The sequence below is a fragment of the Nelusetta ayraudi genome, unplaced genomic scaffold, assembly GCF_046127955.1.
Source record: "Nelusetta ayraudi isolate G7.1 ecotype Tasmania unplaced genomic scaffold, CSIRO-AGI_Nayr_v1 ptg000192l, whole genome shotgun sequence".
Taxonomy (NCBI): domain Eukaryota; kingdom Metazoa; phylum Chordata; class Actinopteri; order Tetraodontiformes; family Monacanthidae; genus Nelusetta; species Nelusetta ayraudi.
Window position 1 is genome coordinate 529,522 of NW_027466241.1, and position 16,663 is coordinate 546,184.

The window sequence follows — 16,663 nt, forward strand, 5'->3', positions numbered from 1 at the left end:
AATCTGAACACGTAGGATGGTGCCAAACAGAGAGGAAGTGTGTGTGGACACAGTGGAAGTGCTTGTACGTCAGAAGGGGTTGAACCCAAATGGAATTAGTGCTCTAATGATATTTTATCGAACACAAAAAGGGCCAATGGTATATGCGCATTAATCGTGTTATCAAGGACAGAAGTTCGGATTTAAAAATCACACGAGTGTTCTTCAACACTGAGGACGGAGATGTAGGCACTGGAGGTAACAGCACAAACCAGCAAATAAGAGTGAAGTATGTAGAGTTAAAATGTTTGAGTGTGAGGAGAAAGACAGAGGCAGTCTTGTAAACAACTATGGAATGTTTGTTAATGACCTGAGTCACTGCCTTCAGGCTTCCCCGCTTAGGGACCGGGACTTGGGAGTCCATCCAAAAGAGATAGTATGTCTTGCAGGCCACTGGGGGCACCAGACCGGAGGGTAAAGCATTTTTAGATGTTGGACAGGGGGCTAACACTGAACTTGTGGTATCAACCTTTGAGTTGTAAATCAAGAATCAGACACTTGACTTCTATGTCTTTTGGTTTACTTCCAAGAAAACAGCTTGGCTGGTATAAAGTGGCAGAACGCTTGCTTGCTAGCGAAAAAAAAGAAGAAGAAAAAAGAAGCTACCCTGGTAGTTCTTGTATTGCCTAGGAAGGTGCCCAGGAGTCACAGATGTGCAAGTGAGACCACAGGGCTACGTGTGCAAGACTTGTCAACCAGGTGATCACAGACATATGATCATGCAAAAACACCAGGATAACTCAATGGCCCTGTTTGCACTTGGTCACTTGTAACTGTTTTGGAGGATTGGATCACGAGAACGGATCTCGCAGCATCTGTTCGCACTTAGCCATTAACATGCGTCTTGAGCGTGCCATTTGTGATCGAATTCAACACCCCCCCCCGCCGAACCTATGCAAATGCAACATGCGTCATTTCCGTTTTTAACGACTGGGGGCAGTAAAGCGCAAAACCACGGCGAGCTTTACATGACAGCGAATAAGAATCAACTTCCTGTTTGCGGACTATATCAAGTCACTCGTTTTAATTCTACTGCAGCTCGTATGGATCCGAACGAGGAGTAACGGCTGGTGGGACAGAGTGGTGACGACTTTATTTTCAGATCAACGGTGGCTGGCAAATTTTCGGATGCAACGTCGCACATTTAATCTCATATGGGGGGAAACTGCGACCGCTGCTCCACTGACAAAATACGCTAATGCGGAATGACATTTATTAGCATCCTAATAAACGAGTCTAACAAAAATGATTTGTTTTGGCTTCTTGTTTGTAACTTTATAATGACGACGCCGAGATGGGGCGCCGACCAAGTACGTACACGGGAGAGGTGAGTGGAGTAGGCGGTCGTTAATGTGGACTGAGCTCGCATTCTGTTCGCACGTCCGTGACGAATGCGTTTTTATGCGATGCGACTACGGTATTCGGATGACAAAACGGATTTGGACTGTTTGCACTTGGTTACTTAATGTGTTTTTTGCCGATTGGAATACGAAAAATGCATGAAATGACCAAGTGCTAACAGGGCCTATGAAAAGCAGTGAAAGGTTGTTGTCACTAGGAGCCTAATGTTCATTGGCTGGTAGACTGAACCAAATGGGAGTATTACTGGCCCCAAGCTGTTGTGAGCATGGGCGCTACTTGGGCAAGACAGCAACTTGCAAGACAAAATCTATCTCAGCAGTCAGGAAGGAGGCACTAGGGGCCTTTGCTAAAGAGGAAACCAGGAACCAGTGTGGGAGGAGCAAGGACCTGAGAGCCGCCCCGGAAAGACTGAGGACTTGTTGCTCAGGGCCTATGTACAGCTGGTGCTCAGGTGCAGGTAAAAGGTCTCGGACTGGGGTCCTACCCTTGGTTACTCTGGCACTGGGACAGTGGTAATTACCACTGCTGTAACAGTCCACCGCAGAACACAGGCAACAGGCAGAACTGACCCTGGGGACATAGAAAAGGTCTGCATCCCATCATTAGTTGCTCTAGCACTGATGAGGAAGTGAAAGACTTTTTCCATGTCAGTGCCGACTTGTTAATCTACCATTGGCTCTTGACTGGGCGTCCTGGAAGAGCTCCCTTGATGCTCCACCACTCCCAGCTCCTCCCGACCTGTTGGATCCTGCAGAGGGCCCAGGAAAAGATGGTCCCTCCAATCCCCTTCCAGTTGGTTGACGGATCGTTGGAACCGGATCCTTGCCAGTGTTGTGCAAGGAACTGGTGACTGATTGCGACGCCGTCGAGTGTGTGTCTTCCTCTCGCTTTCAGCACTTGGACTCACCTGCAGCTTATTTCGCTCACTTGTTATGAATCCTTTAGACAGACTTGACAGAATTACGATGCCCAGATGCTGGATTGTGACCAGACACTGCTGCGCCCCAATGTCCCGGACAAAAGGGTTCAGTATGCCAACAACCGGAGCACAAAATCTAAGTCAGTGATGACCTCAGGAAATACTTTTAATCGCAATGGCACCTTCATACAAATCATAGAAAGTATCTCTTCCCTGTATTTGAATGTTTGATTATTTCTTCTTGCAGTAGTTACACTGCCCCCAGTGATGACAAGAGGTACTGCTGCGTTGGGATTTGCAACTCTAGGACGTCTAACCTCATCATGGATAATATATAGAACATATTGGAGCTTGTGTGTGTGTGTGTGTGTGTGTGTGTGTGTGTGTGTGTGCGTGTGAGGGGTGAAGTTAACAAGTTGTCAGTGAGCTCAGCTCCTCTGAGATTCGGTCTTCCTCCTTTTTGAAGCGGCGCACATCCTAGCCCCGTCAGGGTCAGAGAGAGCAGCAGTGCTGAGACGCTACAGAGTGAGATGTTGTCCTGCAGCTGCTCAGCAGATGGCTGGGGCCGACACGCAGACACACAGACACACACACACGCACACACTGTGGAGTATATCAAACAAAGTCAGCGGGATTCCAACAGAAACATTGTTTGGTTGTAAACCTGTTGTGTGAAACTGATTGGCCGTCATATCACATCTCGTGTTTGTGTTCTCGAGAGGCATACAGAAAAGAAAAACAAATGACGACTGAGGAGCAGGAACGACAACGGCAGCAGTTGCTTCGTTTTTCACGCCAGTGATTTGTCAACTTCTGAGCGGCGTAACTGGCGGACAAAGTCATGTGGATAAAGCCAAATTCTTGCACTGATTGGATGGTGAGGAGACAGTCTGATTGGTGGTCAAAGGCCAGCAGGAGGCGCTACTTTAAGCAACGTCATTGTGCAATGCACGAGGGAGTTCATCTGCTGAGTCCTCAAGGCCGAACGCAGCGTTTGTGTCGTTCGCAAAACTGGAAGACGTGAGAACAACCTGGATTAATGTTGTTGGTCAATTTATCCAATTCCTTTAAGTCAATTACTATTATAGGGTCAGTATTTAGCAACACTGCTGACTTTACTGGCTGATCCATAAAATGAATATGCTATGCTTCAGTTTTGCTTATTCACAAGCATCGGATTGATGTTTATCTCTGGTGGCGGGAGACTCTCACCGCAGCCTCTGATGCCTTCAGGTTCACGACTCACCTCGTCCAATTTCCTCCCCACTTCCTGCCTCTGATGGAGACACGAGCGCGCGCCCCTAAATCAGCGGCGGACACGTGATCCTAACAGCCGGGGACGTCCTCCCGCGTCTCCCGCCGCCGTAAATCAGCGACGCTGCGCGGCTCTGCCAGCTGCCGCCGGGTGTCGCGCGACATGTGACGAGCGCGCGGGGCTGAAACACGCACGGCAATGTGGGAAAGGACAAGTGGTGGTGTGTGTGTGTGTGGGGGGGGGGGAGGATCGCGGGAGAAATTATCGGAGACATAAAGTAGAGCTGATGTCAGCAGGACTCGAGCGCAGCGGGACGATGAAGATTATGTTTTTCTTTCTCATAAATCAGACGGTGTTTTAGCTCTGCTCAGTTGTTTTTAATCGTCTTTTTTTTATCGTACATGCTCTTAGGGAAAGAAACCTTAAAAGAAATGAACACATTATTATTATTATTATTATTATTATTATTATTATTATTATTATTATTATTATTATTATTAGTTCTTGTCCAGCGTGACTGAGTGCTGGATGAAGAACGAAAACCGGTTCGGTCCGCCCTCCACGAGCCAATAAACAGGAAGTTGGGAGCTGCGGGAGGAAAAGTCTGCTTGATAAGAGCGACAGCAGCCAAACATTCACATCATTCCGCCGCGGCAGCGACTCGTGGACAAAAGTGCACAGACATGTCATTTACTGTTACAGGGTACCACATTTTGATGACCAGAATCCAGGACTCTTGGCCCGGAAATGACATTTCAGAAGACTTCATTATATTTAAAGTGTGGCTCCTACGTTGCTTTTCATTATTTTATCTTTTTCTGTTTTTAAAGGACAGGACGTGAAAGTTCTGTTTTTTCACTTGATTATTTCGGGCTTCTAATTGAGTTAGACATTCGAAACAAAAATGAGATTTAAACAAAATTTGAGTTTAGTGAATTTGGACTTCTTGTCGTTCATCCTCCTCTTCTCATCTCTTCCTGCTGTGTGGGGTTTCTCTAAAGTTGGAACGAGACGCCGCGGGTGTCTTCACGAGGACGACGAAGTAAAGTTTTATTTTATTTTTATTTATTTTTTTAAACCATTGAACATCTGCACAAATCTAATAAAATTTAACTCGCACAACTAAATCGCTCCGTGCAATGTTTTAAGTGTCATTCATGGTAGACGTTTTATTATCCATCCACAGCACGTGGGAAAACTCTTTGAAAACCTTCATCTTTGTCCAAAACAACCTGAACATCAAGAGGACGTGAAAGGTGCCTGTGGGAAAATATAATATAATATAATATATATCATATTATATATATACATATATATATATATACACACACACACACACACACACACACACACACACACACACACACACACACACACTTAAAAACAAAATTTATTTCACCAATGGAATCATTTATTGTTAATTAGAACAGCGACGACGATAATAATAATAATAATAATAATAATAATAATAATGAAAGCAGGCCTTCGCTGTAGCTCAGTCCCGAATAATAATAATAATAATAATAATAATAATAATAATAATAATAATAATAATAATAATAATTTCAATTCGTTAACAGACCGCAGCATTATGATTTCTGATGGACGGAAATTAAAAGCCGTTTTGAAGCTTTGATGGCTTGGAAACACGGACAAATCAAGCGGACTGTCAACAACAGCGAGCAAAGTCCAAAACAGTCTCGAAGGCGATAAAAGAGCCCCGTGCGTTGGTCCTCTCGATTCATCGTTCCGCCGCTGAACGCAGCTCGTTGGTGCTCCGCCCCCTACTGGCCAGGCCGGGCCCTAACCGCTGGACAGCTGGAATTTTACATTTTTAAATTAAATAAAAATCAATCTCGGCTCAGATCGTGATTATTCCTCCTCCTGCTGCTCCTGCTCCTCCTCTCTATGATTCGATGGTCTTTTGCTGTTTGTCGTTTTGCTGTTTGTGACACCGGCTGCATGTGACCCTGGAGCAGGGAGCGGAGCGGAACGGCAGCCCCGACAGCTGCTGCATCACCGCCGAGACAGAAAGCAGAGCGGGTGTAAATCCTCCTGCGCCGCAGTGGAGGTGGTTTGTGTGGGTTTTAACGGCTCAGCGGTGAATTCAGTGTTTCAGCGTTCACTTCAGTGGTGTGGCTCGAAAACGTTTCTCTGGGAGGGGGGGCATGTCACACTTGTCTTCTTCTGTTTCTGTCTTTTGTCCGGAGACGTCGTGAGGACAGACAAATCGTGGACAGCTAGCTAGCTAGCTATCAGTAGCTAACTAGCTGCAGCCACAAACCGCCAAGTCGCCTCTATATACGTGTACATACACACACACACATACAGGTATATACAGTATATGTATGATGTGACATGTTGCCACTAAACAAAAGCAATGAAGATAAAAACAATTAAAAAAAAAACTGTGGATGACACACTAATACTGTAAACTCACAACTATTTTGAAAAATTTAAAAAGTATATATATATATATATATATATATATTTTTTTTTAATTCTGCTCGATATCAGCAAGGATTAGGAACGCCTGCCCTAATTAAAAACCTTAAAAATCGGTTTATTAAATGCTATGCAAATTCATAACAAAACAAAACTGAGCAACACAACCTCTTGGAAGAGTTTAGTTAAATCTTTTAACATAGACACAAGGTATTTGTTAAATTAAACTGTGTCTACAACAACAACAAAAAAATAAAGAAAAGATCAGGTCAAAGTCCGTCGCTCAAAACACAAACTCAGCTGAGCCTTGAAGTAATATTTTATGTTGTTGCCACTTTTATCAAATTTTGTTTTATCACTTTTATCCATTAATAATAATGAAACCAAGTTCATCGCGGCTTTAAGACGAAAAGATACGGACGAGTGTTTGTAGCAGTAGCAGTGGTGAGCTGAGCGTGTGCGTGTGCGTGTGTGTGTGTGTGTGTGTGTGTGTGTGTGCGTGTGTGTGTGTAAGCCGCTTCAGCTGATGAAGTGCAGAGGCCGCGGTGCTCAGGAGGCCATCCATCATCTCCATCAGCCCTTAAGTGAGGCTCTCTGGATGGGGACGGCACCAGACGATGACCTGGTCTACTGGTCTGCATAAACACACACACACACACACACACAGAGCTCTGGCTACATTAACAAACAGTCACTAAAGTTATCACTTGGATTATTTTTGATTATAGAAACGTTGCGTGTCGTCACCTCCCGCGAATCATTTTACCAATATAGCGGTCAATAAATAATAAAAAGAAAGAATCTTAAGGGAAATGTAGCTGTCGTAAGCAGTGAAATGCTGAAGATAAACATACGCTATTGAAGCGCGAAAAAATAACCTAAGTAGATGAATATTGTATGCAAATGTCTCGTTGAGTGAATGAATGACCAAAAATGAACACATAAAGTTCAAATTGAGCAAGCAAATTAAGTGAAGCTTTAATATGTTCATATTTGTACTCATCCCTGCCTCAGTTGTGCAAAGATAAAGCCTCATCAGTGTGGGAAAGTGTGTGTGTGTGTGTGTGTGTGTGTGTGTGTGTGCTTGCCCTATGCTCTCTCTTCATTTGCAGTACATAAAACAAACACCACCCAGGGATAGGTCAGTCACACACACACACACACACATTCTCAGAGGCCAAGGTTCAAAGGTCATATTGTGTCTGGAGAGGATTTACTTTTTTGGGCTTTTTGATCTCTCTCTCTCTCTCTCTCCCTCTCTCTCTCTCTCTCCCACACACACACACACACACACACACACACACACACACACACACACACACACACACACACAGAAGAACCTTCACCTGGCTGCTTCTGTTTTCATTATTGGCACATTTTCATTTGAGCGCCTTTTAATTGTGAATTAATCCCCTCTATTTATCATTTTGCCCAGAACTGCAATATATAATATTAATAATATTTTTTCCCTGTGGGCCAGATGGAATATGTAAACAGTGCTCCAGTGTTTTCGGCCTCTTTGGCCTGAAGCTCATAATTAATGAGCGTGGATGAGAGTCGCTGGTCAGCTCCTGTTTTTCAGACATTTGTTACGTTTAATGAGTCTGAGTTTGAGGGCCGAGCGCGTCTGCGAGCCTGTAATCACCTTCGCACACGCGGAGCGCCGCGTTCGGCTTTCAGCCCGGGGAGGAAAACCAGATCCGTCGGACTCGCACTCCGTGTTCCTCAGGTGGTCCAAACATAGCGGCTGGAAACGATCCATCAGCCGAGACGTCGCCCTCGCAGCTTCAGTTCAAATAGGTAAATAAATAAATTACTGCAATTTTCGCCACAATAATCTGCATCAGCATCGCAACAAGACGATGCTCAATGCAAACTAAGCACTGCGGTAGAAATTAAAAATATAAAATGAAGTGAAGAGTGACAGAATACTGATTTCAATCATGCTAGCACACGCTGCTAGCTACTCTGCCAAACAGTGACACGTGTGAACGAGTTCAGAGGTTTGACTTTTCAATCAAAGCTAAGCCAGACTGAATGTTTCCAAAATCATTTTGTTGCACACGTCCATCTTAAATAAAAACAACAACAACAAAAAAAACAGAGCCGATAGAAAAGATTTTTGAAATTGAAAAGTTTTTGGAAAACTTTAGAATTGGTAAAATGTTCATAACTCATTGGAAACAGATCCTAAAGAACTGAAAGAAAATGAAAATGTTCCGGAGGAAAAATAGGATTAGAAATAGGCTTCTGCCGCACTTAAAGAGGGCCAGTCATATTTCTTGACGTGGGCGGAGTTTAGCTACATCAAAACAGAGAAAAAAAAACAACAGTGCATTTAGTTCTTCTTTCTCTTTTTCTACTGAGGAAATGTCATCAGCATCCATGCCAACATTGACGCTGTTCACCAGCTGGCAGCAACTTCCTGTTTCCACAGTCCTCCCACCTGACCGAGAAGTTGGAAGTCCGAGGCCGCAGAATGCCGTCGCGCCTGAGCCGATGACGACGTTCCACTTCTTGGTCTAAGTGTAAACCAGAAAAACCAGAAAAGCAAATATGCCTGTTGTTTAGTGGTTAGCCACCTATATGACACGTGAGCAGGTGACCGCAGCACGGTACTGTTGGCACGTTTTCAGAGCAAACAATCAGATCATCTCCTCACTAATCCATATCAGTGGAAAACAGCAGTTAAAAAGAACAAAAAAAAAAAATCATCATGACCCAACTTTCTAATGTATTTAAACTTGAAAATCCATTCAAACTAGCCTATGCATTTAAAAAAAGATCAGTGTATTTGTTTTTTTTCCCCCACTGTTTGGCAGTCGCTAACGAGGCAGCGGACACAACATACGAATAAAGGAGGAATTAAAACACGCAACACCGCCCAGGACTGGGTTTGAATGAATATTTTTAATTCCAACAATCTGGTTGTTATTGCTAAACAGTGCATGAAACGCAACCTCGTCCCCCTCACAGTCGCTCCCTTCGGCGGATGCTAGGCTAGTACATTAGCGAGCAATTAGCCTTCATTGCGAACGTTGAACCTTCTCAGACCGGCAGAACAACGTTTGTCCGACATGGTATTACAAACCCTAAGCCCCCACCCCCACCCCCAACCCGGGGGAACTCTCCGGCATCCCCCTGGCCCCGCCCACTAGCCCCTCCAAACCCACCAATCAGTAGTAGCCGTCCGTCAGTGCAGGATCAGAGTTCCGTCTTCATTAGCTCCCGCTATTAAAAAACTGCCGCCATCTCCGCTACAGTGGCTCGGTTTTAAAAGTTCAGCTGCGCCTCTTGCTAGCAAAACCTCCTCATATTTGCTAGCGCAGTCTCTCTTTCGCTCTCTCTCACAGTGCAGTGGTGAACGTTATTTATTAGAGCTTCTAATCGTCCTACAAAAAAAAACAACAACAAATGTACGTCTCCTCCTTCGTGCGTCGCCCCCTTCAGGCCACGACAAAAGGCCGCAACGTCCCAAACGTTCCACGTGTGACGAAAATAAGCAAGTTCGACGCTTTCAGTGCAGGATTTCAGAGTAGTCCACAGGTGGGCGGGGCTTCACGCGGCCACGTGGCCAATCAGGTAGATGTTGTCGTACAGGTGGCCCACAAAGTCGTCGGAGACGTTGTGCGCCGCCCGGCGGGTGTTGCGGATGAACTCCCGCTTGGACATCTTGTTCTTGACGTGCGGGCTGCTGAGGTCGATGGACAGCAGGATGAGGCTGTAGCACAGCACGTAGACGGCATCTGGAGGGCAGACAGCACTGATGTCACTGAGTCTGTCTGTGATTGGGCATCGCGTCATCAGGTTGACAGGAAAACAACACATGGCTGCACTGTGATATTTTACTGCGATATTTTGACGCAATACAAAGACATACTTCACAATAAAAATTCCTTGTGTCAACGTTTGAGGCGCTAACTGCTAAAATATTTCAGTGACGCTGTTTTCAGTGTTGAATTAAGAACCAGGAAGAGACTTACAAAGATGTTCAGTTTGACCTGACGGTGCGTCAACCTCAAGATGAATTTGTTTCATTTGTAGTAATGTTGCAAATTAATAACTACGATATAATGGTGTAATAATATATACACACACACACACACACATATATGTATATATATGTATATATGTATATGTATATATATATATATATATACATATATATATATATATATATATATATATATATATATATATATATGTATATATATACATATGTATATATGTATATATATATATATATATATATATATATATATATATATATATGTATATATATATATGTATATGTATATATATATATATATGTATATATATATATATATACACATATATATATGTACATATATAAATGAGTTAACAAGATAATAACATGTTAACGTTCCCAGCCCAAATATATATATTATATGTATATATATTATATGTATACATATATATATATACATATATATATATATGTGTATATATATATATATATATATATATATATATATATATATATATATATATATATATATATATATATATACATGTAAGTTGTTTTTAAATTGTGATTGAGTAAAATTTTAAGGGTGTCCAAAAACTTTCTTCCACCACTTAGGAGTTAACGTTTTTATGTGTATGACAAGTGTAACTTTGACAGATTCGGGTCCCAGTGTCCCAGTGTCAGTAGATCCCCTGATGGTGGCAGCAGGTCTGGACGCCGTGCAGGACGCTCACTGCCGCCATCGCCGCCTGCCGACTGTCACAACCTCCTCAGCGGTCGGCCAGAGGATAAAACCTCCCTGTAATTTAGCGGCTGCAGCAGCTTTAGAAACGCTTCTGAGGTCAGAGTTTTTTGTTTTTTTTGGGGGGGGTTGGGGGTGGGGTTTGGGGGGCCTTCAGGCCGCATTCCATTTTTTTTTTCCTGTCTGGTTCTCGTCAGGACAGATTAAACATCCAGAACTCGTTTTGGAACATCAGCGGCGAGCCGAGTGGCAGAAAAACCTTCTGATCCAATTAGAAGTCCCTCAAATTGGGACGCCAGACCCTCCCTGCCTCAGCCTGTCCTCTAGCGCCGCCTGCAGGACTAGCTGATTACTGCACACCGCCACCGCCGGCCGGCGGAGGAACATTGAGGAACCTGCTGCTGCTGCTCTGGATGGAAACAACAACCTGTGTGTGTGTGTGTGTGTGTGTGTGTGTGTGTGTGTGTGTGTGTGAGTGTGCGCGCTCACCGGGGCTGAGGCCCAGCTCCCGCACCAAGCCGGGGTTGCAGGTGCAGAAGCGGTGGCTGAACTTGGTGATGAGGGTCTCCAGGTACTCGCCGCGCTCCTCGGGGGCGTGAATGTGGCGGAAGAACTGGCGCAGAGCGTTGGGCAGGAACTGGTTACTGAAGTTGTGGAGGGTCACCAGCTCGTCCAGGACGTCCCGCCTGGCCACACACACACACACACACACACACACACACACACACACACACACACACACACACACACACACACACACACACACACACACACACACACACACACACACACTGTTTGGATGCCTTTCCAGTTCGTCTTCTTCTAATTTGCACCACTTGACCTGTTTGCCTCAGCTGCACCTGCTTACAGTTGACATTGCTTGACTTGTTGCAACTCGTTGTTGTTGTGTTGTGTGTGTGCGTCTGTGTGTGCGCATGTGTGCACGCCTGTGCTGACCTCTCGTCCAGGTAGATCCTCAGCATCTTCCAGTTGAGCCGCTGCGTGTAGAAGATGAACTTGGCCAGTTCAGTGGGATGATCCACCAGGATTCCTTTAGACATGAAGTAGTTGATGCCCTGCGTGCAAAGAAATAAATACATGGAATACAAACAATAAAAAGAAAAAAAAGAGAGAGAGAGAGAGAGAGAGAGAGAGAGAGAAAGAAAGAGAGAGAGCAAGAAAGAGAGAGAAAGAAAGGAAGAAAAAGAGAGAGAAAGAGAGAGAGAAAGGAAGGAAGAAAGAGAGAAAGGAAGAGAGAGAGAAAGGAAGAAAGAGAGAGAGAGAGAAAGGAAGGAAGAGAGAGAGAGAGAGAGAGAGAAAGAAAGGAAGAAAGAGAGAGAGAGAGAGAGAGAGAGAGAGAAAGGAAGGAAGAGTGAGAGAAAGAAAGATAGCTTTATTTTTGTTGTTGTTTTTTGCTGCACTGACCTCCTCGGGGTTGGCGTTGAAGGTGAGGCAGCCCTCGTCCAGCTGCAGGTAGAGCCTCCGGTAGGAGAAGCCGGCTGGCAGGTTCCTGTTGTAGATGGAACAGTGCCCCCATGTGGACTTGCACAGCCTGACGGAGGCACGCAGGAGAGAGCGACGGAGAGGACTTTAAAAAGGATTCCACACCATGGAGGAAACGTTGAGTGCTTTAGTTTGTTTGTTTAAAACTAACAACTAAAGCAAATCTGCCCTTCCCCCCCGAGGTAGCCTTGCTTTTGTTTCCCTGTCGCCTTCCAACAGGTTCTTTGTCTCAGCAGGAGGCTGCAAACAGAGGGCTAAGTACGACTCCAAGATTCAGAAAAAGGACAATATTGGACCTTTAACGGTGGAAACGTTCTTGTGAGACTGTGAGGCTGCCGGGCTTTGGCTCCGCCCCTCCCTCCCTCCCTCACTCGCTCACCCCTGCCACAGGTACTCGTCGCTGCCCAGCTCCGTCCACACGCAGCCGGCCAGGCACAGGTCGGTGGCGTTCAGGTACGACAGGATGGTGATGCCCAACTCGGGCGGCAGCATCTCCAGGTCGATGAAGCTGTGCTGCTCCTTAGCTGGAGGAGGAGGAGGAGCAGGAGAAGCGTTAAACAGTGATACGACCGGCTATAGATAGATAGATAGATAGATAGATAGATCATTTCTGTACCTCCCATGCGTGTTCTCAGCAGGTGGTAGATGTCGGGGCCATAGCAGTGCTGGGCGGCTCTTCTCTGAGGAGCTCCACCTCTTCCTGACACACGCACACACACACACACACACACACACACACACACACACACACACACACACACACACACACACACACACACACACACACACACACACACACACACGTCAAACAACTGTCTTCACATCTTTTTTTTATATATAAAAAAAAAAAATCCCTATCAGGTTTTTCAAATCTGAATCCATGTGGATACATTTTGGTCATTTTGTTTCTTTAAAAGCATAATAGCGCACGCAGGTGTCCAGGCGCACGCGCGCGCATTAAAAAATAAAATGTATAGTTATATTCAGTGTGTTTGCCGCCAGTAGACTTTGATTTTTTGTGTGTAAAGTCCACAAGAGGGGGCGCTGCCAAAATAACCTGGCCACGCCCCCCAGTCCCAGGCGTGGCCCCAACGGCAGAAGTCCCACGTGCGAGTCGAGTCGGCTGTACACCGCTCAGCGGCGCAGTGGGGAAAAAAAGCTCAGCTGGCAGGTTTCAAATTCGGAGGTTGTTGACACTAAAACACAAACAAAGTGCTGCAGTCTTTGAAAAATGAATCCTGCCTGTGTGTGTGTGTGTGTGTGTGTGTGTGAGGAATGCAGCTCGACCTGTCAGTCGCCTACATTCCAGCAGCTTTTTCATGCCGATGGGTGTCTGCAGGTAATAGGGAAGCACTCGTGAGTGCAGACAGTGGAGGTCAGCAAAGCGAAGGAAGGCAGAGTGCTTGAGAGGAGTCAATGGCTGTGTCTCAATTCAGGGTCTGCATCCTTTGAAGCCTGCATTTGAAGGCCAGTTGCGTCATAGCACTGCGCGAAGGCTTGTCCCAATTCACTAAAATCAGAAGGACGCTCCAAATGCGTACTTGGAATGCGTCCTACTTTTAGCCGATTCCAAGGCTACACCGCTACTATCCTTCGCGTCCTTCTGTATCCCAGGATGCTTTGCGTGCTGCTGCAAAGCATCCTGTGATTCTGGGAAGTCAGCTGAAATTAGCGCCATCTACTGGCAAAGACACGACATATAAATTTAAGTATTGAAATTTCACATAAAATATTTAGTTTTTAACGTAGGGTTTTTACTTATTTGAACATCCAACACCATAGTTGGATGGCGAACCAATGGTTAGCTTGATGCTATAAAAGCGTCACTTCAGGGGTTGGGCAGCAGGAGGGAACAGCGGTGACACAACCAGGAAATATGCATAAGGCTCGACTGTCCCATGTGGTTACCGGGGAGGCGGGGCTTGGTTCGTCCTTCTCGGCCGCTTCCTCCAGACGGAGGACGCTTCCTTCGAAGGATGCAGAACCTGAATTGAGACACAGCCCAGGAGACTTTCCCTCTTGGTTCAGCGTGGGCTTCTCCTCCGGCCAAACCAACCCAGCACAAACCAATCCATGTACACGCTTGCTTGCTTGTCATTTTCAATATTAAACCAGCTAGAACTGAGCACTTTGTACGACTTCCTCTCGGACGAACCAACACACCGCAGCGGTTTGCGCAGTGGTGTGTTCAGTTGTGGGTTCAATTCCGGGCCTGGCTTCATCTTTCTGTGTGGAGTTTGCATGGGACTGGTTACTGAAGTTGTGGAGGGTCACCAGTGCAAAAACAACTGAGATGACCTGGCGACTTGTCCAGGGCGACGCACTCCCTTCGCCCTATGACCGCTGGAAGAGGCTCCAGTAGACGCTCGCTACCCTGAGCTCAGGGAGAAGCGAGGGTTGAAAATGGAAAGATGCCGCCACTCTGGCGATGCATATCTATCGATGAATGGATGGATAAACAAATTGATCGAAATGGCCAAATCAGAATATGCGACTCAGACTTGTAAACAGGCTCAGGCAAAGTCTGATATAGGGACAGAAAGTGTCCTCATGGAGTTTTGCGACGGTGGTCTGCAATCAGTCGTTGGTTACGGCAGAATCTCGGCGCAGCAGACAAAAAACTGAACCAGAAGGTTGCAAACTGAGATTACGAGGACGGTCGGTGGAAGACACTTGGTGAAAAACAAATAAGGGAGAACAGGAGGGATGGATTTTAATCGCAGCCCAAGGGAGAGGTCGTGAAGAAGAATTTCAGCTTCTTCCGGGGACCTAAGCAGCTACGGTTTCCCCTCTACCAACACCATCAGTGTACAAGGATGCCACAGAGAGTTTTTGAAGTCAGCAGTGTATATCAATGTATAAAATGCTGGAGGTTTACTTTGCTCCCCTGGCTCCCCTGGCTCTCCTGGTTCTCCTCCTCGCTCGGCCAGGCGATCGGCCAGCTCTTCCTGAAGCTGCTGCTGTTGTCTGGGAGGCAGCCTCCACAGTGCCTGACCCATCTGCACCACACACACACACACACACACACACACACACACACACACACACACACACACACACACACACACACACACACACACACACAAATAATCAACTTTATTAGCAGGACAAAAGGACTCCAGCATGTTAATGTGTAAAACTGCATTTCTTTTTATGAGACACTATAAAATATCTTCTCTCAGTGTGTTTCTCCACCCCGCGTCTCTAGTTTTGATTTGTTGTCAGCTCAAATAAAAATTGGAATTTGAATATTTTTCAACATATTTCTGATGCGGTCGAACAACCTGCCATTACGTTTGTGAAGCAGAAAGACCAGTGTGTCAACAGAGTGAGCTTGTGTGCAGCTGCCCCACACTCTCAAACCAAACACATTTTTACAAGACACATATTTTACATATTTTCATATTGCAGTTCTTTTTGCATCCGGAGACCCAAAAAAAAGGCTGGCCGTTGATCATCTTTATGCAGCTTAACTTAAAATTGCGATGCGATTGCTGTTCTTACTGAAAGGATGCGTTGACAAGTGGTTGATAGTTAAGTAAGAAGGAAAAAAAAAGAGGATGCCAAGCAGAAAACTCACAAATTATGGCAACTTACATCATTAAATGTAATCGGAAAATTTACATTTAAAAATGTATTGACAAGATCTTACTTACTTACTTTTACTGACAGCATTAGTCAGTCTGGAACTTAATTCCACCAGCGCACAAAAGTTATTTCCGTTCCTTTCAGACACAGTTCACAAAGTGCATTTAAAAAAGAAACGAAAAAAGTGTGTATGACGTGTGTGTGTCTGTGTGTGGCCTTCCCCCGTCACGGCGCTCCGGAGTCAGCTGTTGTTGTATAAACAAATCCAGTGCACCGCTGTAAACACCAACGTTGGAAGGCCATGGCAGCAGCAGTCCAGCCTGGCCGGAAGTCCCGCCCCCGGGCCGAAATACTATTGGCTAAAGCGCAGGGCGATGACGATCGCAGCCAAAGCCATTGGCCGAGGCGGCCGTCGCTCGTGACGTCGTTATGTTGTGACAAAAAAAAAATTCCCCAAGTTAGCTTAGCCGGCTAATTTAAGTTGTCGGAGCCGCCGTGGACCGATACCGGTTCGACTTTGGCGACACGTGACAGCATGACCGAACCAACCGGTGCGTGTCGTCATGCGCTCGTGGCCGCGATCGTCACGCGGCCGCCTTTATAATCCGAGCCGACGCCGCCTACCTGAGTTTAATGGTTCCTCTGACAACCGAAGTGCGCGGAAGGACAGCTTGGCGTCGAGGGGTTATTGCTGCCCTCACAGTGACGCGGTTGTCATTTCATCCGGTCGATCATCGACAGACAGCGAGAGAAAAGGGCTCCCAGGGATTCATGGCGCTGCGTTCTCACCCGCTGTCTGTAGTCTGTTTCCAGCCTCTGGAT

The 16,663-nt window shown here is 45.7% G+C and overlaps 1 protein-coding gene across 1 annotated transcript; it reads right to left on the minus strand.

The window, feature by feature from the left end:
* Positions 1-8,911: 8,911 nt before the first annotated feature.
* fbxo8 (F-box protein 8) lies at positions 8,912-16,646 on the minus strand. Its single transcript, XM_076015620.1, has 8 exons — positions 16,466-16,646; positions 15,132-15,252; positions 12,870-12,953; positions 12,633-12,777; positions 12,176-12,302; positions 11,708-11,826; positions 11,240-11,436; positions 8,912-9,766 (listed from the first exon to the last, which is right to left on the minus strand). Exons 2-8 carry the CDS (start codon positions 15,250-15,252, stop codon positions 9,579-9,581), a joined length of 981 nt encoding a protein of 326 aa, XP_075871735.1. The 5' UTR covers positions 16,466-16,646; the 3' UTR covers positions 8,912-9,578.
* Between the last annotated feature and the right edge of the window lie 17 nt (positions 16,647-16,663).

Excerpts from the sequence above, each read along its gene's own strand:
- fbxo8 (XM_076015620.1), bottom strand. The coding sequence starts at position 15,252 with ATGGGTCAGGCACTGTGGAGGCTGCCTCCCAGACAACAGCAGCAGCTT. Across the intron at positions 12,303-12,632 it reads GACGAGTACCTGTGGCAGGG|GCTGTGCAAGTCCACATGGG; the intron begins GTGAGCGAGTGA and ends TGCCTCCGTCAG. Across the intron at positions 9,767-11,239 it reads GGAGCTGGGCCTCAGCCCCG|ATGCCGTCTACGTGCTGTGC; the intron begins GTGAGCGCGCAC and ends TCTGCCCTCCAG.